The sequence below is a fragment of the Phragmites australis genome, chromosome 16 (assembly GCF_958298935.1).
Source record: "Phragmites australis chromosome 16, lpPhrAust1.1, whole genome shotgun sequence".
In the NCBI taxonomy this organism is placed as follows: Eukaryota; Viridiplantae; Streptophyta; class Magnoliopsida; order Poales; family Poaceae; genus Phragmites; species Phragmites australis.
Genome location: NC_084936.1, coordinates 14,806,072 through 14,826,756, shown reverse-complemented (window position 1 = coordinate 14,826,756; position 20,685 = coordinate 14,806,072). Strand labels below are relative to the sequence as shown.

The 20,685-nt window shown below is 44.2% G+C and overlaps 2 protein-coding genes and 2 long non-coding RNA genes across 6 annotated transcripts; 2 read left to right on the top strand and 2 right to left on the bottom strand.

The window, feature by feature from the left end:
* Positions 1-889: 889 nt before the first annotated feature.
* On the bottom strand, positions 890-4,133 carry LOC133894758 (probable LRR receptor-like serine/threonine-protein kinase At2g24230). The gene is given in 2 exon segments (XM_062334921.1): positions 890-2,714; positions 2,717-4,133. Coding segments are annotated over 2 exon segments (2,526 nt in total). The 5' UTR covers positions 3,815-4,133; the 3' UTR covers positions 890-1,286.
* Positions 4,134-11,549: 7,416 nt separating this feature from the next.
* LOC133895872 (uncharacterized) lies at positions 11,550-13,110 on the top strand. Of its 2 annotated transcripts, none has more exons than XR_009905666.1 (3): positions 11,550-11,815; positions 11,891-11,994; positions 12,972-13,110. It is a non-coding gene; the product is annotated as an uncharacterized LOC133895872 (long non-coding RNA). The 2 variants fall into 2 exon arrangements; XR_009905665.1 differs by lacking the exon at positions 12,972-13,110 and adding an exon at positions 12,111-12,781.
* A 1,520-nt stretch (positions 13,111-14,630) lies between these two features.
* LOC133895873 (uncharacterized) lies at positions 14,631-15,999 on the top strand. 2 transcript variants are annotated; one of them, XR_009905668.1, is made up of 3 exons: positions 14,631-14,820; positions 14,913-15,498; positions 15,583-15,999. It is a non-coding gene; the product is annotated as an uncharacterized LOC133895873 (long non-coding RNA). The 2 variants fall into 2 exon arrangements; XR_009905667.1 differs by having other exon boundaries at positions 14,631-15,498.
* A 1,268-nt stretch (positions 16,000-17,267) lies between these two features.
* On the bottom strand, positions 17,268-20,146 carry LOC133895871 (uncharacterized). The gene is made up of 8 exons (XM_062336390.1): positions 19,254-20,146; positions 18,994-19,152; positions 18,558-18,906; positions 18,359-18,448; positions 18,153-18,275; positions 17,912-18,058; positions 17,620-17,827; positions 17,268-17,544 (listed from the first exon to the last, which is right to left on the bottom strand). Exons 3-8 carry the CDS (start codon positions 18,802-18,804, stop codon positions 17,286-17,288), a joined length of 1,074 nt encoding a protein of 357 aa, XP_062192374.1. The 5' UTR covers positions 18,805-18,906; positions 18,994-19,152; positions 19,254-20,146; the 3' UTR covers positions 17,268-17,285.
* Between the last annotated feature and the right edge of the window lie 539 nt (positions 20,147-20,685).

Below are 20,685 nucleotides of genomic sequence, written 5' to 3'. Positions count from 1 at the left end.
AAACAAATTGCAAGTTGCATGATCTACCTTGTACTTGGAGCAATGAAATACTACCAAACAGGTATGAGACAAGAACATGCAAGTACTGGATGTTGCCTTTCCTAAGACCCCCACGGAAGCAAGCCACTGGATCCACTTTTATTAATTGAACTACACAGCCGTGAAGTGATCCTGATGTCTATTGCAATTTGGCCATTTTTCTTTTCTGGCCTCTTACTTTTCTTGGCATACCGTTTACGTGACTGTCCCTTGGATGATGGACAATTAGTTTAGATCTTCCCCTAAATCACGACCCTAATAAGGGCGAAAACACCAAAATTTCCGATGTTGACACGAACCACGCGGTTATGGTTTCTTTTACAAAAATTGAACTCCCAAGTTTGCTAACACGGGTGCCACACCAGTAGGACCATTTAGTGTTTCGATTTTTTTTTAAAAAAAAAACAGAAACTCAAACCAATTTATCGCTAAAGCATATTCGACTTGTCTGTAATAATTTTTTTTTTGGCAAATCAAGTTTTTACAGAAAGAAAACAGAAGCACGATCATCAAGGTTCACGCATGCATGATAGATTTCGATGCATGCATGGTCAAGAGAGTGATGGAGCTGTGTGCACTTGGAGTGATGGCTCCTCCAAAAGCCTACCATCACCGCACCCAGCAGCTGCGCATGGCAAAAAAGCATTATTAACAACGCACTTAGATGGCGTAACCCAGAGGAGAGCAGGTTGGTTTGCAGTGCATGCAAAACCTGCTCCTCTCTTTCTTTTTCAGAAAAGTGCCAGTGAACTCGAGTAAAGAAGCGCCATCTGCCATGCGATGGCATGCACCCATGTCCTCTCCAAACATAATGATAGTATGGAACACACTTTAACCTTCCAAACAGTGATGAACACACTTTCAGGACAGCTGCTATCATATCTATCAATGAATGGGATGAACAGTGCAGATAGTAAGACATGTATTGAATTTAAGGGTTTGATAAGAGCCAACAGTAGGCAGAAAGAGAACACAAGGAGAACTGCTGTTTTGCTCTTCCTCTTGCGAAAACAGGCACATTGATGAGAGCTTTCATGTGTCATAGGCTCTGGTAGCAGTAAGGGGCAGGTATGGCAAGCTGTATTGCAACATCTCAACAAGTGGAAGAAGAATCAGAGAAAGAAAAAGATATATCACAGCAGAGCAGGACATGGCAGAGTGAGCTCCACTAGGGCAAAACAACTAAGGGCTCACTGGTCCTTGCACATCCTTCAGTACCACCACCCAAAACACTAATGGTAATCGCTTTAGTCCTGCTCTTTTGCTACTTTAGGCTCAATGTCCTTCAGCAGGCCAACGATCTGCTGCATGGCCGGCCTCTTGGACGGCAGCTCGGCTGTGCACAGGTAGGCGATCCGCAGCGCCTCCTCCATCTGCCGTTCTGCCCCGGTGTTGCGGATCTTCGGGTCGATGATGCTTGACCCGAGGTTCGCCTTCACCATCGCCCTGGCCCATTTCACTAGGCTTGCCTCCTTCTGATCAGGGTACTCGTCATCCAGCGGCTTCTTGCTGGTGACCAGTTCAAACAGCACAACACCGAAGCTGTAAACGTCAGACTTTGCGGTCGCCATGGCATCCTCCGAGCCGGAGAACTCTGGCGGAGCGTAGCCGGGAGAATGGTGCAAGAGATCGTTGTCGGTGCTCGTCCCCGCGACCAGTGATAACCCAAAATCGGACAGCCTTGGCTCCATTGTTGAGTCAAAATAGATGCTGCTTGCCTTCACGTCCCGGTGGACAATCTGCGGGATGCAGCCGTGATGGAGGAATGCCAGTGCCCTCGCGGCACCTAATGCAATTTTGTGTCGGAATATCCATGTCGCAGTACCCTCCGGCGTGATGTTTTCAGTTGCGACACCGCCACTGCTGTCCTCCCATGTGTCAGTGCTCCAATCTTCAGTGGTCTGAACTCCTAGTGGCAAGTCATACAGCAAGTTGTGTAAGTTACCATTCTCCATGTACTCATAGATGGCGATTCTCTGGTCCCCTGCCAGACAGTAACCAGTCAAAGGAACCAAGTTAGAATGTTTGATCCGTCCCAGCCGCTCGAGCTCCCTCGCAGCATCTTGGTCTGCCATCACCGACCTGTGGACCAGCACCTTCACAGCAACATGAATTCCACCAGGAAGGAATCCCCTATACACCGGCCCAAATCTCCCTTCTGCTAGCAAAGTACCCCTGTCAAAGTTCGATGTTGCTGCCAAGAGGTCGGCAAATGTGAAGCTCAGCAATGGCTTCTCAAAGATGACAACCGGCACTGAAGTTGCAACCTTCACATCAGCAACCCACGTTGTTGAATCTGTCTGGAAAGCAAATGGCCCTGATACACCAGGTTCCTCCTTGAACGGCACCTGCTTAACCATGGGCAATGCATCACACCTCTTCCTCCGCCTCCGACATGCAACTGCCAAGCAAAGCAACCCAAGAACAGAGAAGAACAGCGAGAGCACAATGGCCAACGCCAACTTCATCCCCTTGCACTTCCCCCTACTTTTCTTGATGTTGTCCGGGTCCACAGCAATTGGGCAGTCATCCCTGGACCTAGCAAATGCAGCTGCAAACGCCTCAGGAGAGAGCTCAGAGGCACAAACTGTGAGGTTGTTGTATGAGAAGTTGAACCGCTCCATCGATGCTAACTTCTTCACCAATGCCACAGGTATCTCTCCAGTGAGAATGTGAGATTGTTCACCGACAAGTCCAGCACGCGTAGGCGAAGAGAGCTCAAGTCAGGGACTACCCCACTGATATTGTTCCGTGACAAATCGAGCGCCTTCAATTCAACCAATCGGGACGAATATTCCACAGGGATTTGCCCGTGCAATCTAGTGCTTGACAAGTTAACATACTCCAATCCGGAGATCTCACTCATGGACACGAGCAAATTGCCATTGGACAACTGGTTGTGTGCAAGATTCACATGCCTCAGGTTCCGGAACCGGCTGGCAATGGTGAATTCTCCAACAAGCTCATTGCCTGACAAGTCGAGGTAAATCAACGACGAGCCAGCATATCCACTGCTAAAATTCAACCCCGAGAAGCGGTTGTTGCTAAGGTCTATGACCCTCAACTGCTCCTGGAACGCCCCGATGACAGAGCCGCCGAGCCAGTTGCCAGACAGGTTGAGAAAGGCCAGCGACCCGAGCGGCGACAAATCCGGCAAGTCCCCGTCCAGCGCATTGCCGGAGAGATCCATGGCTACGAGGCTCCCGCACCAGAGGACGACGGCGCCGGGGAGCTGCCCCTGGAACTGGTTGTGGCTGGCGTTGAGCACCTGCAGGCCGACGAGGGAGCCGAGCGCGGGCGGCAGCGCGCCGGTGAAGGCGTTGTGGGAGACGTCGAGCGACTGCAGGCGCGCGAAGTTGCCGACGTTGTTGGGAAGCGCGCCGCGGATGGCGTTGCCGGAGAGGTTGAGCGCACGTAGCGACGCGCCGAGCTCCCACAGGTCGTTGGGCAGCGCAGTGAGGCGGTTGCCGCTGAGGTCGAGGAGCTGGAGCCGCGCGAGCTTGCCGACGGTGTCCTCCGGGATGGCGCCCGACAGGTCCATCCCGGCGGCAGCGAAAGCCACCACCCGCCCCTCGCCGTCGCAGGTCACACCTGGCCAAGAACACACCGCGCCGCTGCTGCCGCCCGAGGACGGCGCCTCGCGGCCAATCTTTGAAAAGAACCTGGAGACGAAGTAGGCGTCCGTGTTGGGTTCCTGCGCTGCCGCCGCGGCCGCGCAGAATGCGGTCACCGCCAAGAAGACGAGGGCGCAGCAGCGGCCGCCATCATGGCCCATGGCGCAAGGATGGGCGAGCGCAGAGGGAACAAAGGTGAGATCTTGGTGCTAAGGCGAGGCCGCGTTGTTTGGTTCTTGCGGTGGTGGTGGTGGTGGCGCTGGCGGTGGTGCCATAGGGAACAGCTTGGAGGTGGGCAAGTGGCCGACCTCCCCAGCCTCTGCCCTCTCTCTCTCTCTCTAAAACTATCCTTCTCTCTCTTCTTGTTGGCTTCTTTGGATCCTCGCTGATGGGTGTGCGTTTGGCAGGTCCTGCTTGGTGTTAAAAGGAGAGAAGGGGAGCTTGGGAAGTGGAACTGTGGAAGGTGGCGAAGGGGAGCCGGGGAGGAAGGGGATCGATAGATAATAAATTGTGGGGAGGTTGAGGGAGTAAATTGGGGAGTAAGTTGGAGGAAGGGGAGTAAGGGTAACACCAATAGATATCTAAAAGTAATCATAATAACTAAGTTTTGGATGTCTGTTCTAAAATACGATTCAAACGAAAGCCTAAAACCACTTAAAAACTAGCGAAGCTCAAAAATATTGACTGGCTCGCAAGTTGTAGCGATCCCCAATCACACTCCTAATTGGCGAAATCGTTGATCTTGTGCTCGGTAGGCAATGCGCACGCCTCCTTCGCACGCTCACCGGTGGGGCGGTAGCTTCAGCTAGCGGCCAGGCTATGGTGCGCCCCCTAGGCTAGCTAGCGGCGGTGCAAAGGCAAGGGTGGCGGCCAACTGGTTCAAGGAGGGCGACCGTCGGCTGGACAGTGGAAGGCAAGGCCCTGTAGCGGGCGGACGAGGGTAGGAATGGAGGACTGGTGGGGCCTCGAGGGCACGACAAATCCGGTGGCTGGCGGTTGGAATAGCCTAGGCGTAGAGCTGAGCTGAGATAATGAACATTTGTGCTTGCTGCATAGTTTTGATGTCAATTGTGGCGAGTTTCTTTCGGATGCATCAGAAATAGGGAGCAAGAGGAAGAATTTAATCATATTTAGTGGGCATTTCATATCAGAAAGAGAGAGCAAAAGGAAGAATCTAACCATTTACATCTCAATTAAACTTCCACATGCTTGTCTCTTTTTTGTTGCGAAACCTTAGGATTTTAGCTTCTTGAATGGAGTTTGGTGTTGTGTAGTGGTAAAAATGGATGAGATCGAACCATGTGATTTGAGCTTTCTGAGATTGCACGGGCTTGTCTCTTAACTCTTAAGATTATAAAGCCATGCTACATTTTGCTGTTGGATTTGTGGCACTCCATTTTTCCCTGCATAGTGGTATTGAGACTAGGTTGGTTATTAGGTTGTTGTATTGCAGTAGAGAAATATTGCAGTTTGCACAAATCAGTTGTGAATTGTGGCATTTGATGGTTTAGCAGCATGGGATTGAGCTCCTGATGCTCATGTGGGCTTGTTGAACTTTATATCTAGGGAGCATAATGCATTTTGTGATGTTGAATTTTTAACACAATGCTATATTATATGTACTGGAATACTAAAGCATATATGAAAAATGGTCATTTTATTTGGAGAAGTTAAATGTCAGTGTGAACCTTCCATGCATAATCCAGCAAGAATCTACTGTACTGATTATTGTCATTGGTTTTTTAGCTTGCACTGAAGCCCCTTTTGGTTTGTAGTTCTGCTGGTGCTTGTTCACCTGCTAGGCAAACTACAAAACCACTTGAATTTTGTCTATGTGTGATGACTAGAAAACTCACGTAATTTTCAGATAAGGCTTTACAAGCTGGTAGGCGTCCGGCGCTCAAGCAAGGCCATCCCCTGAATATTTATCCAAAGAAGGTAATATTGTTTTTCCTGCAGTTCAAAACAAGTTGCAGTTTCAGATTGCTGATATTGTTGCTTCTCTGCAGTTTTTTCATTCGAGGATATGCTAGCTGCTGAAGACATGTTCGACCCCTGGAGTAGCTGATATTGTTGCTCATCCCTCCCTTGCCCACTCTTTGCAAGTTACCTCTTGAGCTAGTAGTAGTGATCTGTTTGAGTATCATGGATGTCCAAGTAGTTCTCTAATGCCTATTTGAATCCACATGTCATCGTGTCAGGCAGCTTAATTTAGGTTACAACATGACATATGCATTAAGTTTTTTCTAGGGGGTGTATGCACTTTAGTTACAGCACACATTACCCTACAGTTTTGTATGTACTTCTATTATCATGTAAAACATTATCAACCAACTATGTTTCTATATTTTTCCTGGCAGTTCAGGAGCACAGGCAAGGCGATGGTGCAGCAGCCAGGGTGTGGTGGCCTCTAATATGTTCCCAGCATAGATTGGTTGGGTAGCAGGCAAGCTTCTAGAGTTGATTCGTCATCGCAAGTTGCTGAACATATTGCATTTGATAGGAACAATGGACGGGTTCTATGTTAATTTGTTGTCTAATGACAACCATTCACTAGATTGGGATGAAGACAATGAAATAGTTAGCCCACCTGAGGAGTAGCAACCACCATTTGAAGAATTGACTCCCACTGTGAGACCAAATCAGAAAAGATCGAAGAATTTTAGCGAGAGGGAAGATGAATTATTAGTGTCGGCATGGCTGAATATTAGTATGGACGCTGTTCAAGGCAACGACCAATCACAGTCTACATATTAGGAGCGAATTTATGACTACTTCCACTCCAACAAAGACTTCAATTTGGATCACACTCAAAGTTCCCTAATGCATCATTGGTCTCATATTCAAGAAAATGTAAACAAGTTTGCTGGTTGTCTTTCCCGGATTGAGGGGCAAAGGCAAAGTGGGGTTACAATTGAAGATAAGGTTAGAATATATGTCCTTAATTTGGTACATGTTTCGTTGTGTGCAATATTGGAGATGTTTGAACTATTATGTTGTGTGTGAACTTATGTTGGGAACTTTGAACCATTGGGATGTTTGAACTCATAGTTGCACACCGAATACAAGAGTACATGCATACTGAATACAAGAGTACATGCTACCGAATACAAGTGTACATACATACATAACCAAGACTAGGACTCAAACATTGTTAATACTGATCTCCATGACATTGCCAGAGATGTTGGATTAGATCTGCTTAAAGCTAAGATTGTGTTTCCTTGTCTGTGATGTCATGATAAGTTTGAATGAACCCACGTAGTTCTGGTGTGGGTTTATGGGATGGTGTCACAGTTTCTCCTAGGCCATCAAATTGTAAGTCTTGCGCTTCACCTTGCTCATCTTCAATAATCATGTTGTGCATGATCACACAAGCAATCATTATTTGGCCAAGTATATTCTAGTCCCAAAAACGAGCAGGACCACATACAATGGCAAAACTAGATTGCAGAACTCCAAAAGCTCATTCCACATCCTTCCTAACTGTTTCTTGTACTTTAGCAAAATATTTTCTCTTATTGTCTTATGGTTTCTGAATGGTCTTCGTGAAGGTGGCCCATGGAGGAGATAGATACCATCAGCAAGATAACATCCTATTTTATAATTGTAACCATTAATGGTGTAGTTCACCTTTGGAGCTTGCCCTTCTGCTAACTTCGCAAAGATTGGGGAATGTTGAAGCACATTGGTATCATTGTGAGATCTAGGTAAACTAAAAAAAGCATGCCAAATTCATAGATCTTTTGATGCAATGGCTTCTAGAATGATTGTGGGCTCACGTACATGGCCGATATACATACCTTGCCATGCTGTGGGGTAATTCTTCCATTTTCAATGCATGCAATCTATGCACCCCAGCATACCCGAAAAACTTCTTTCCTCCCCTATTGCAAGTAGTCTAGCAGTATCATTCTCATTTGGTGCTCTCAAATACTCATCCCCAAATACGTCAATAATAGCTTTGATAAACCTTCTCAAACTTTCTATAATGGTACTTTCTGCAATACGAACATGCGCATCAATAGCATCCGCCGGAACTCCATAAGATAGCATTATGAATGCTGCAGTAATCTTCCATAAAGCACTTAACCAAAGTTGTCTAGCTGCATTTCTCCTTTAAAAAAAATAGTCATCATGATGCTCTACAGTATGCATTATACGCAAAAAGAGAGAACGCCTCATTCTAAACTTGTTTGGAGATGAAGAATAAGCTGTAGGTACGACGATCAACATCAACATAAAACTCTAAGGATATGGCTTTGTTGACAAACCTGCACCTAAAGAACGTTAGACAGTAGGTAGAATCGTCCGAGAAATAGTCTCAGGATAGTCTCCAATGCCCTTCTTGTCTATCGTGATTGATGATTTGATGGCCAGGGACCAAACCACCAAGCCGTGGCCCATTGAAAACTTGATATTGCTTGCGTGCAAGGTCGGCTGCAGCAACAATGAATTCGTCATCGTCGTCGTATGACGATGAATCCATGACCTATTTAATGAGAAGGCTACGACGACTCATTATAATGTGGGGGGCTAAAGGGGGCAATAGTGTGCAAGAGAAAAACCACCACGGAAATTAGATATATAGGCTCAGAGAAATATAGCCTTTGGATAGATGTGGGAAGCTAAAGGTGGCACTGGTGTGAAGAGAAGAACGACCATGGAGAGTAGATATATAGGCTCAGAGAAATATAGTTGTTAGATAGATGATGATTGGAAACATAGCAATTGAAACATGACCGTTCCAAATATAGCCACTTGGAACAGCCATTCGAAAAATTTCCATTTAAAAATAACCGTTCGTAATTTATATGTTTAAAAATATTTATTGAAAATATCACGGTTTGAATTGTAGCTATTTAAAAATATATAGCTGTTGGGATATAGGGAGTTAATATTGGGAGTCTGTTAAAAAGTTTAGCGATATTAGGAAGGAATTTTATTGGGAAGGCGCACTGTATGAGGATTTTAGGAGTGATTTTTTGGGGTTGGTTGGAGTTGCCCTAAATTAGAGGGAGTTGGGATATCCAGCACCAGCACCACCCTACGGAGGCGGAGATTCAGGATTCCATTGTACAGATGAAATTTCGAATGGTGTTTGGAATAAGGTATCAGACTGTGTAAATAATATAATACTTCACCTTTTTCTTAAGGAAAAGAAACTTCGCTTTGGTACTATAAATAGCGAATCATTTCGGTCTAAGTATTGGTAAATGCCGTAGTAATAAAATTAACAGTTGAAAAGCATGACAAGTTTTTTACTTCCAATTAGACATTGGAAGTACTAATGCAGCACCAAAGTAGTAATCGACAAGCAAATATGTACCAAATTGACCTAGAAGAAAAATGCAGTCTAGTAACATTATAAAAATCTGTGTTAAATTTGGAATGCATAAATTCATTGGACCCTCGAAACAATTCACTACAAACGGCACAATTTTTGCAGCAATCCCACGCAGCTCCCATACTTCACAAGGGGCCTTAGGTGAAAATGATATACAGTTAAAATGTGATATATCAAGGCAATGGTAAGGTTAATTTAGAATATTAGGTTATTTCCTTTTTAGTTTGACATCGGCAAATATCATAGTTTTTTTGTTTTTGAAAATGGAAAGACAAAATAACGAATGGGTACCAAATTTCCCACACGTTTCAACAAAATCAATTTGGTATTTTGGTACTACTATACTAGAGTACACTTTGTTAGTTGTGTATTGTTTGTTCTCTAGAACAAATCGAAGTAGTGTTACAACAATATTAAATAACAACTTTTATCTAATTAATTTGTATTGTTTCGTTCTAGACCACTACAGAAATTATATATTTATTCCCTTTTATTTAATTGGCAATAACTGTTCCCAAGAGTAATGTGATGCCTCGCAGTAATATATTGTACTTACTTGATACTTTTAAAATATTTGTATATTTATGACTTTATGAATGGGGTTACATTTAATATTTTAACTATGATTTCTATAATTCTTATATTTCTATTTAAAATGTATGAAGTATCAGTGATTCTTCAGCGTTCCAAATACTACCAAACTTGTAATTTTTACTTTTATTATTTATAATCTTGCTTCATATATATTTTCTTGAAATATTTTACCTTTAATATTCTTTATCGTCTTCCAAAATTACATCAGCCACATGGTACTCTCTAGTGTCGCTTCCATCTATACAATATAGGAAGCAATTTAAATGTATTTTTTATCTAAAAACTACACTAGTATATCCACCAATGAGAAGATGGGAAAACATCATGCATACATATCTTCAAAATTGACATAGAAAACCTTTTTTACATATATTGTAAACTTTTTCTGGATGTGACCGCGACCTTGTTATCTGTGTTATATTAAGCTGTGTGAAAGATAAATAACAAGAAAAATAACTGCTCATCGTTTAGTGATAACATTGTAGTCAATTTTTGTTTGAACACAATATGGAGCACATATATACATCGGTGGCTTGCCTCCTCTGTCAGTCCTACCGATTGCATGCGTGGGTATGGTTGTGAATCCAAACTCTAACTCGATGGTCACAATTGGAGCGCAATGTTTGTTTGAATGGGTTCCATGGGTTTACCTCAACTGCCAAAAAAAAAAAAAGGATGAATGAAGGGAAAAATCATGGCAACCGTGTTGGCAAAGCCATCCGTACACCGAGACGAAACACTCGGTGAAAAGATCGAATTGTACTCTATTGTAAGGAGATGCACACCAGGTGGCAGCAGCGTTTTTATTTGAAGGTATCAAGAAACGATGCGCGTGCCATCGATCTATTCAGCCGGTGAACATGTCACATTTTTGCCTCCTTCCTTTTTCTTATATAAAAAAAGAACAGAGAGCAGCAATGAAACACGACAGGAAGGTGTTGTCTGCCGACTGATTCTAAGAGCAGGAACATGAGCACAAGACAAAAGCTTGCACATGTGCTGCAAAATTAGATATGCTCTACAAGTGTCGTGTAGGATAGGATGTACACATGGATTCCGTCAAGCAAAATGACCAGGTCCTCAAGAGTATCAGTATACATGTATAATATTTATACAGAAAATAACTGGTGCACTACTTGCGGTAGGGTCTAACTAACGACCAATTCTGAAAATGATTAGAGACAGGGTTGATTCTCACCTAACAAACTAATAGTATTGTTTTAATTGACATTCCAAAGTTCTTACTCATTCGTACAACAACCATTTTTTTTGGCTTTTGCGCCTTTTCGTCTTCAATTTAACCCCTTTTCCTAACTTATTTGCGTATGATAACAAGTGAAACGTTGCTTTCGCCCATGGAGTTTGGATGGGGACGGGAGCTGAACAAGGCGGCTGGCCATAATGCCTAATGGCGTATGCCGATTGATGCTAATCGAGGACGAGATTCCTGAGATAAAGGAGAAAGCAATGAGGCGAGACAGCGTAACCAAAGTTAACTTTCACCTAACTTGTTTATCACTACTGGTGGAGCAACTTAAACGGGACTCTGTATTTAAATTAAACAACGTAGTAGCAAATTAAACTGGTGGAGGAAAACGTGTTTGCATAAGCATTCTGTTTTTTTTTTTTGTTAGTTGAGCAGTTGGATGTATCAATTTTGTGTTCCTGGGCCACTGATGTTTGAGTCGTTACAACATATATTGCTAGCCTTGAGTCATCCTGCTACTGGGGCAATGTCGACAGATACCACAATAAATCGTTTTGTAGCGGGAGCTGAAAGCAGGTGGTTATCCTGTTCGTTGGTGCACTTCGAGATTCGTGCCATGGAAAAGTTTACATTTTCTTTTCTCTCTCCAGCGCTAGGTGGAAATTATGGCCGTGTGGGGTTGTCCTGTTCGGCAGCACATAATACTGATCGGGCACCGCTTGTCTTGTCCCTTGCGCTGCATGTTCAATCGAACAAATCGGCACCCTTATCTTGTTCGCGCATCTCTTCACTCGTTCCCGCATCTGCATTCCAAAAAAATCTCGCGCCCCCACCCTCCCCCGCCGCCCACCGCTGCAATAAATCCGTGCACCTACGATGTTGCCACCAATCCTCTGCAGTTGAGCTCCAGAGCCGGTGGTCCTCTAAGGTCTGCAAGGAAATTCGCCCTCACTTCACCCCCTTCGCAGTTCAGCCACCTCCATTGATGCGAGCTTCAACTGACGCCCGATGCCGGTATAGGGATCAGATGTGTGTCGCTGGGTAGGAGGCAAACAGTATATGTGGCTGATTCTATTTTTCTGATTTCAGCATATTTTCACCAAGCACTGCTTCCATTGATTTAAGCTTCAACTGACGTCCGCCTCCGGTAGACGGATAAGATGCATGTTGCCGGCTTTGAGCCAACCGTAGAGGTGCGTGCTTCCATTCTTCTGATTTCAGCATTTTTCACAGATCCTTACTGTTCATGCCCTACGCTTTTCATTTTTCTTAATTTGTTCTTTTGCTCACCTGTTTTACCCCTTCCCAGCGGATGCCTGGAACAGCTCGAACCCACATTGATGATGACCCTGAAGAATTAGATGCATATCACTCTAGCAGTTTAACTCCCGGGGGGTCACCTGACAACGCACAAGCCCAATCCTCATCTGCTGCTACTTCGCGCATCTCTCTTAAGAAGTTTTGACTATTGTTCAGACTTTCAATGACTACAAGAAGGACTTGGTTAGGTCCATTAGCTTTGGTGGAATGCTAGATCTTCCTAGGATTAAGAAGCTAAACATCAAGTTTAGCCTGTGGCTCATGCAGAAATTAGATTGCCAGGCCTGATCCATTCGCATAGATGACAACCGTGTCCTTCGTTTGATCCCCGATGATGTCAGTACTGTATTTGGCATCCCCTGCGGCCCAAAGGATATATTAGGTCCTGATGCCTTCATCACGCAGGAAGCTATAAATTTTCTTCAGAGCAGTATAGGAGTGTCTGATAAGCATCCACGTAGTCTGAAAGCAGTAGAGTCTGTTTTGCATTTGGAAATTATTAATACCTCATCTAAGATGCTTGTAGAGGCTTTCAAGGTGGCTTTCATTGTTTTTGCCATGGGCAATGTCCTCACTCCTTCTGCCAAACATGACTATGTAAATGTTAATTTCTGGGGAGCCTTGAGCCAGTCGGAAGAAATATACCAATTCAATTGGGTTGCCCATGTACTGAACGCCCTCGTTGATCCTGCAAGGAAAATTCAATCTGATCTTGCACGCAAGCGGACAGTCTCCAACATCTCAGGATGCCATATATTCCTTCAGGTAACCTCAATAAAAATACTAGCTACTTCACATTCCAAAGATATTTTGTTGTCCAACAGTTAATAATTTTCCTATATCTTCTCAGGTTCTTTATCTTGACAATTTGGAATTGGGCCCTCTGAACATGTCGCATGCAAAGCTGCCTCGTATCAAGGAATTCAGTTTTGACATGCTGTCAAAGATGATATCTGCTGATTCGTATCGCCAACATGGTTGCCCGGAACCTTGCTTCGGCATAAGCCTGGTGTGTACTTCCATGCACCGTCTTCATTAGTTCATATTTTACGTTTGCAATTATTTTGCTTGTCTCTCCATTTGTTCCATTGGTTGCAGCTGCGCGATCCCTCCGAGGTATGCTACAAGTGTTTCGGTGTGTCAAGGCCTGATATACAGGCAACAAGGACAGAGGCCATCCCTTCCCTTCAGGACAATGTAGCAAAATCTCCAGAGGTCCAGTCTGTCTAGCTGCCTACATCAACCATGCCCCAACTGCACTTACCTGCCTACTCCAACCCATTGTTGACTGATCAGACGGAGCTAATTAACCATATCCGAACCCATTATCCTAAGCTGGTGAATCCATGGATGCTCTACTGAGATGTATATCATTCCTCTTTTTGATTGTACAACTTATTGGAATTATCTGTACACCTATGTGCAGGAAAGGAGTAAAATGGCCGATATTCTTAAGGTTCAATGCACGGTACCTCAATCTCACTGTGACCTACAAGAAGGGTGTCTCTGACCTCATTATCTCCCTAGCTGATTTCATTCTAGACTACATTTCTAAGGAATGTGGGGGACCTGATGCCCCCACGCCTGCCCCGATGTGAGTTGCTAGTGGTGGTGAACCAATAAACAGTCAAGAGTCTTGACTCAATGCTGTGCATAATATCTATTTTCTACCACCATGAATAATGCCATTACCTACTGTAGGCCCGAGGTCTTCATGCACAAAAAATGGAACTGGACAACAACTCGACCCATCAGATACCGAAGGTATGTTCTCCCTTCAGCGGTATATCACACCTTTATGTACTGTGCTACCTAACGTATCTAAATAATTCCTTTTTTACATGCTTGTACTTAGCTGAGAGTGCTGCTACTCCTCTTCCCAAGCATTCACGTTCCCTGGATGTTACGCCTAACACATGGACCTCTAGTCCATCTTCATATGGAATCAAGAAGCAACGCAACTGCATGAGTGCTGGTAAATAATTTTCATTTTCTGCACGCAGGTTTTTGCTTTCACACCTACATGTTTGCCTAGGTAAAGGATGTACTTTTACTTGCAGGCATTGCAACCCGTCCTCTTCATGCTGGCCCTAAACTTACATACCAGGAAACTTTGACTAGTCATTTTGTTCCTGCCCCCACATAAAGAGACTACTGAACTACCTTCTACTCCACGTCGTTTGCTAAAACAAGACTGCACGGTTGCTGTTGTCAATCAGATGTGCAGTGCAGATGAGGTTGAGGATCCTGATGGCAAAATTCTTTTCGGACAACGTTCATCTGACCCTATATGCAAGAAAAATTGATGCTTGGGGAACAGGCTAGGTCACCATGGAACATGGGGTGCATTCATCCTGATAATGGCTGTGTTGTCCCTCAAAAGTTAGCTTCTTGGGTGTATGCTGCTACTGACGTATATCTCAAGCGGTAAGCAAGTATCCATCCCTATTATATCTTACTAACAAATTCCATGGACTTATATGTCATTGATCCGTCTTTTCAAGAATTGGATTATTCACCACTCACCCAAGTACATACAACTTTCTGGTGAGGCCTTTAGGTCTCAGTTGGTAGGCTCAAACCCTATGGGTTTTGAGTTGTGTGACATACTCATCCGCCGCTTTACCCAGCTCGATGCAGACATGCACGCTAATTCTTGGAAATGTCGCTGGAGGCATTTCTTTGAATCTGATTTCTATGTGAGTTCAATATGATCAAATTGCTTTTTTGTTGCCTTCCATCTTCACATCTCTCTGAAAAGTGTTCCTCTTCTTGTACGTATTCTTCAAAGTGTTTTGCGTTAGATGGGTACGACCTGCTCAATGTCCTCTCTGTTAGGGAGCAATTCATTGGAGCAAATGTTCCCTACAACCTATCTGCTTGCTGGATGGTAAGTGCTGTAATCAGCAAACTTTGGTACCACATTGCCCCAACAATCTGCCCCATATATTTTTGCTCATCTTATCCCTTTTTTGCGGATGCTGGTCCCTGCATGTATCAATCAAGTGTGGTGTTGTTTCTCCTTTGACATGTGGAACAAAGTCATATATGTGCTTGACCCCTGTGGCCCGAATCCTCACACTGCTTTGAAGAGGCATGCTGCACAAAAGATTCTCGATGCTTTGTGCAAATGCATATCCGCGTTCTTTGATAACTGGCAACCTGACCCCAATGCATGGCAGGTGCATTTCCCAGTTCTGAACATTGAGTCGTGCGATATGTAAGTATGCCATGCTATGCCCCCACCCCCCTCTCTAATTTAACGCAATGCAGTAACCACTGAATATTTTCTCTGTCTTAGTGTGCACTCTAGTGTCTGCATGCTACATTGTGCCCGGAATTTCAAAGGCGATGCTTTGGCAATGCCATTGAAATTGGTAATAGTAGCCTTCTTCTCAGTTCTATATGTTCTTTCTGCCATTACAATCTTTATTAGTATATTCGATTTTTATCCTTTTCAGGGTCAAATCCCTTCCTTGCGGAATGCCCTTCTCTGTGAAGCGCTGACTATTTCTGGGAACAATGTTGCCATTCCACTTCCCCTTAAAACTATCATTGCCGACTCTGTGTACTAGGTGTTCTTGCTCAACTATGCAATCTAATGGATGACCTGTACACGTTTACATTTTGGTTGTGTCAACTTTTAGCGATACAATTCTTTAGTGATGCTGCTGCTTTTTGTTTTCCCGATTTACTGTTGCACCCTGCGTTTGTTCTTCGCAATGTCGCACCACAACCGCAACATCCAAATCGGCTTTGTGTTAACCTACTATAAGGATTGACATTTTGTGCCAACCTTTCTGCCGGCCTGAGATGCTGCATTTTTTCTTGTATATATACGTTACTTTCGACTTTGCAGAAGTGTAAATGTATTGTTATGACCTGTATTTAACAAGTATCTTCATCCATCATCTTCCTCCCTGCTAGCTGCTACTCCCTGGCACAATGGTAGCCACCACTGCATGGCTCCACCTCAAATGCACATTTCTTAATATTTCACTTACTTATTGGATGCCTCTTCCTCCCATCATATAGAAGCGTAATGCATATTGTGCGCCAGCCACGATGGTTTCAATCATGCATGGTCATTCATCAGCGTTCTACACTACCACCAGATGGACATATTGCTCGATTCTATTGCTGCTTATATCAAGTTCTTTCAGCGTTAGGTACCCATATTCATTGCGCATATTCTTCACAAAAGCACCAGACAACCAGTGGTTACACCATGATTTAGGTCATTTTCAGTCCAACATGTTTACTACGAATATACACATAGGCCAGCCTTATGCACAAAATGACTACCAGTTCTAGACCATGGCCCTAACAGCCCAAAATACTCTACACTGTTAATGACCACCAAAATACGCCATTCAGTTCTAACCATCAAGACGTCAAGTCCACACACATGACAGAAGGAAGGTGCCCACTATTCCATTGTATATTGAGTAGTTTATACATCCAATATTTCCGTGCTTTTTTCGTGTACTCCTGAAATTTTAGCCACAACATTGTTATGCTTTTGGTACTGGTGCTAACTGAACATCATTTCATCATCTGCAATGCAAACCTGATCTATGCCATAGTGAAGTGTCTGTCCATCGAAATGCCGTGCATAGTGGAATACGAGCATTGCAGAATCAGCCTTGCAGAATAGAGCATGTAAGTTCCACGGGCACACCACTCCTCATTATTAACACAGTAATACACTTACTTAGTTGACGATGGTTCATTCATGCTGCACATGTACTTCACCTCCCAATCCATCGTCTCTATGTCCCATTCACTGAAGTAATGCTCCTTGCACGCCCTGAAACCTCCGTGCAATATTTCAACGTATTTCTTGTGCTTTTGCTCCACGTCGGTCGCTTCCCACGTGCTCATTACCGGATCAATGATGTTTAGCCGTCTATTGCCTACATCCCAAAAGTAGCAGACCCATCTACCTGCAACTGATACTGGAACAATAAACTGGGACACGCCCCATCCCTTTAGCGTGTCTCCCTAGTGTCAATGCAACTGATCATCTAATTGTTAATTCTTACCAGTTCACAATCTTTTGGATCATATCCCAGCCCAGCTACTATAAACATTGCCTTCACCTTGTTCGAGTTGAGGTAGTCGCCTTGGATCAACACCTGGACCTACACACAAATCAAAGACGTCAGTTACAACTCAGCCTACGGTACTTATACAATTCTGTTCGAATGAAACTAGCAATTACCCCCCATTCTGGTGGAATGAAGTGACGACTTCTTTTCAGCCCCCGGTACTTATACAATTCATGGTCTTCCCTCTCCAGAATACGGAAAATCAGCGAGCACACGTCATTTCCGATGCGGCCATCAATGCTCAGCTCAGCTTTTAGCCGCTCCCCCTTTATTCGTGTCTCCATACTAGAGCGCGTGTGAGCTATCCACTCTCTGCATAAGGACGCAACATATATTTTTCTTAGTGCAATTGATGCATTCGGTGCTCAAGAAAGTATCACGTCTCACCGCTTCAATTCAGTTGATGTACAGTTTATGACCCATTCATATACTTCATGTGCCGCTTCTGGTATAACCTCAATTCTATTACGTCCAAATGGGAAAGGTGGTTCCTCCGCAACCCCACACTTCTTGCGCTGTCTCTTAATGTTACATTCCTTTCGTACTCTAGTCCTTTTTAACAATGCTTTCTTATTATGGTCCATCCCAGAGGTACCTACAATTAACAAGGCTTACCATTTATCAGTTTCTGTCAACAATGCGACAATCACAAGCGTGGTCCTTCTTATTTCTTTCATACCTGCATACCCATACCCAACATGTACATTCATTGCACTGCCACCTGTATTATTGAAAAATCCTGTCGACTTTATCATCCACGATACTATAAAACTGTTGTTCCTTATGCTTCGTGGCAGTGGCACCTCTGTCGTACCCAAGTTATCTCCTGTGCAAAATATACTCACAATGGCCACATTCAGTCACCATAAAGTACCTGATGGCAAACTATAATTCAGATTTTTTAAGTCCATTTAACTTACCTGCTCTCTTGATTTGTTCGTCATAACCAATCAGAACCTTCGTCTTCTTCTTCAGTTGGACCTCACCTTCGGCACCAGTACATTCATGAGTGCCTCCGAAAGTTGCACGTGCTTCAGTCCCATCTGCCGTTACAAATTACACGTTTCTCAATCATATAAATACCGTTTTGCACTTCATGTTCCTACTCCTCAAATATTTATATTACCTCGCTTACGGCGCACCGCGCATACCTTGTACCGCATCCCTTGTTCATTCCTTCGATTTCCCCTTCCAACCCTACCAGGGTCTCCCACACCTGCCCACACATTAAATACATCTTACCGTTCTAACTAATTATAAGTTTTAACTCATGCCTTCATGATGAATTATGCCTTACCAATTACCAACCATGGATACATACATACCTGCTGCATCATTGTCTCTTGATATACCAATGTCAACTTTAGCAGCACACCTAGTTGGTGCCACTGACGATGAAACATTTTGCTCAGTCCCTACCTTGTTTGCACCTATACCGCAAGTCTGCCCAAATATTTCTTTAACTAACTCATGACGTCTCATGTCCAGTTGGGTTGCCAAATTTCTCAACAGCGAATTGTCTCTTTGCTCTAGCAATGCCATTACTTCAGCTCTATCGGCCATGTTCATCATCTTCGCTGAATCCGCTGGCCCGCCCCCTTCACCTGCCCCTCTACATGCATCTGATACATTCTTCTCCTTACCCTGACTTCATGTCACCCCATTCCTTCTTCTCTGCATGCAACAATTCCCACAAAACCTATAATTGCCTAACCATCCCAGCCAAATGCTAACCTTACACGACATTTTCGTATAACTTACCTTTATTTGACCAAAAGTTGCAGCTGCTCCAGCACCCTGATTCAACTTATCCATCCTTATCAACTCTCGAAGCTTCTCCGCTGTGTAGCCTGCTATGCGTGGGAGGGTATTTGCAGGCACGGAAGATACTCCAAATTCCAAGCAGTCCAAGTACAAGATCTGCATGGAAAATAAAATAAACTCCTCTTTATTTCTCACTCAACAAATTAATTCAATTATTAATTCCTAAGCTACAGCAGAGATGTCTCCTATCCATGTACCTATAGGAAAATCAAGCAACCTCCTAGGAGCACACTACCAGCACCTGCTCTCAGATCATCTTGGATTTTTGTTGCTGAGCTGCTCAGTGTCTGTAGTATGAATTTTTCCCAATTGGTCATGCGCAACTTCTCTGGAACTGAGCAAGCAGCGAGTAGTTCTTTGCAGATCGTAGCTCCACCATGGTTGTTTGCCCACAACATATAACCGAATGAAACCAAAACAGCCGCCACCCGGAATGCATTCTTCTCCTCCGAATTGAGACCACTCTTATTTCTTAGGTTCTCAAGAACACCTCTGACACTGCTAATGTTCAGTACATGAACTCCCAACAACTGCTTCACCTTATGCTCAACTAAACCTGAATGCACATTGCTAACCAACTCTCTTCCACTGACAATTCCTAGGACCCTATTGATGTCTTCCTCCCTGATAGCTGCGAAACTGTTGTCACCTAGCTGCAGTTTCATGTCCTCTGGCCTTAATCTACACAACAACCACAGTGAGAAACCACGATTTACAACCTTAATGCTCGGCAAACTCATCAATCCACCTAGACCTACCTCGCGTAGCAATCCAATTTTTTCCCCATCTAAACCTTGCAACTCCTCATGCACAGTCCTAGGGCTCATGCAACTATACAATACTACCGGTACCTCTGGCGAAGGGAAAGGAATTGGAGACTCTTGCCTTGCTTCTCTTGAACTTAGATGCCGGCCTCCACTTCCTCGATCTGTCCAACAACTACCACCAGAGTCCTCTCCCGAAGCCCGGCTCAACCTACGGGAGCGGCGCACGGAGCCCATCCCGAAGCCTGCAAGGGGATGAAAGTTTCAGATGTATTGAGCTTGATTGCGGTGGAAGCTTACGGCTACTCCAACGAATCCACCGTGCTTACCAGCCTCTGCCCCGACCATCTCAATCTTTACTTTACGGCAACTCCGTGAATGGCTCCCTCAATCTCCCCTTTACCACAACCTTGGTTGGGGGAGAAGGCGCACTGACCTCATTTAATGCACATTGTCCTACCCGTATGACTGGGTCAGTTCGAGTACATTGCACCTCCATACACACCTTTCGCAGCTGCAATGTCTCAAGTCACAAAAGCTGGGGCCCACCATTAATGGCAATGCCCCGTAGCTCAGCCGATTCCTTTTTCCAACCGCCATGAACAGCTACTCTCCTTTCACCGAAATGGAACAATTTTTCAGCCATTACCATTAGCATACTACTACATATCTTCCTTACTGCATCATCCAATTTACACAGTACTCTCCCTGTATACACGGCCAACCAAACTTTTCATCGTCTTACTAACAACTATACAATGGTCACAAAAGCTAATCTAATTGAGCAGGAGTGCCTACATTCGCTCGAACCAAACTATAAGCCCATTACAGCTTATCACTACCTTAGCCAGTCAAAATACAATGA

Bases quoted from the DNA above. Each gene is read 5' to 3' on its own strand.
- LOC133895871 (XM_062336390.1), bottom strand. From the start codon at position 18,804: ATGATGAACATGGCCGATAGAGCTGAAGTAATGGCATTGCTAGAGCAA. The intron at 18,276-18,358 runs GTAATATAAATA...TTGTAACGGCAG, and splicing joins CGCGGTGCGCCGTAAGCGAG to ATGGGACTGAAGCACGTGCA. The intron at 17,545-17,619 runs GTGAGACGTGAT...GTCCTTATGCAG, and splicing joins ACATCAACTGAATTGAAGCG to AGAGTGGATAGCTCACACGC.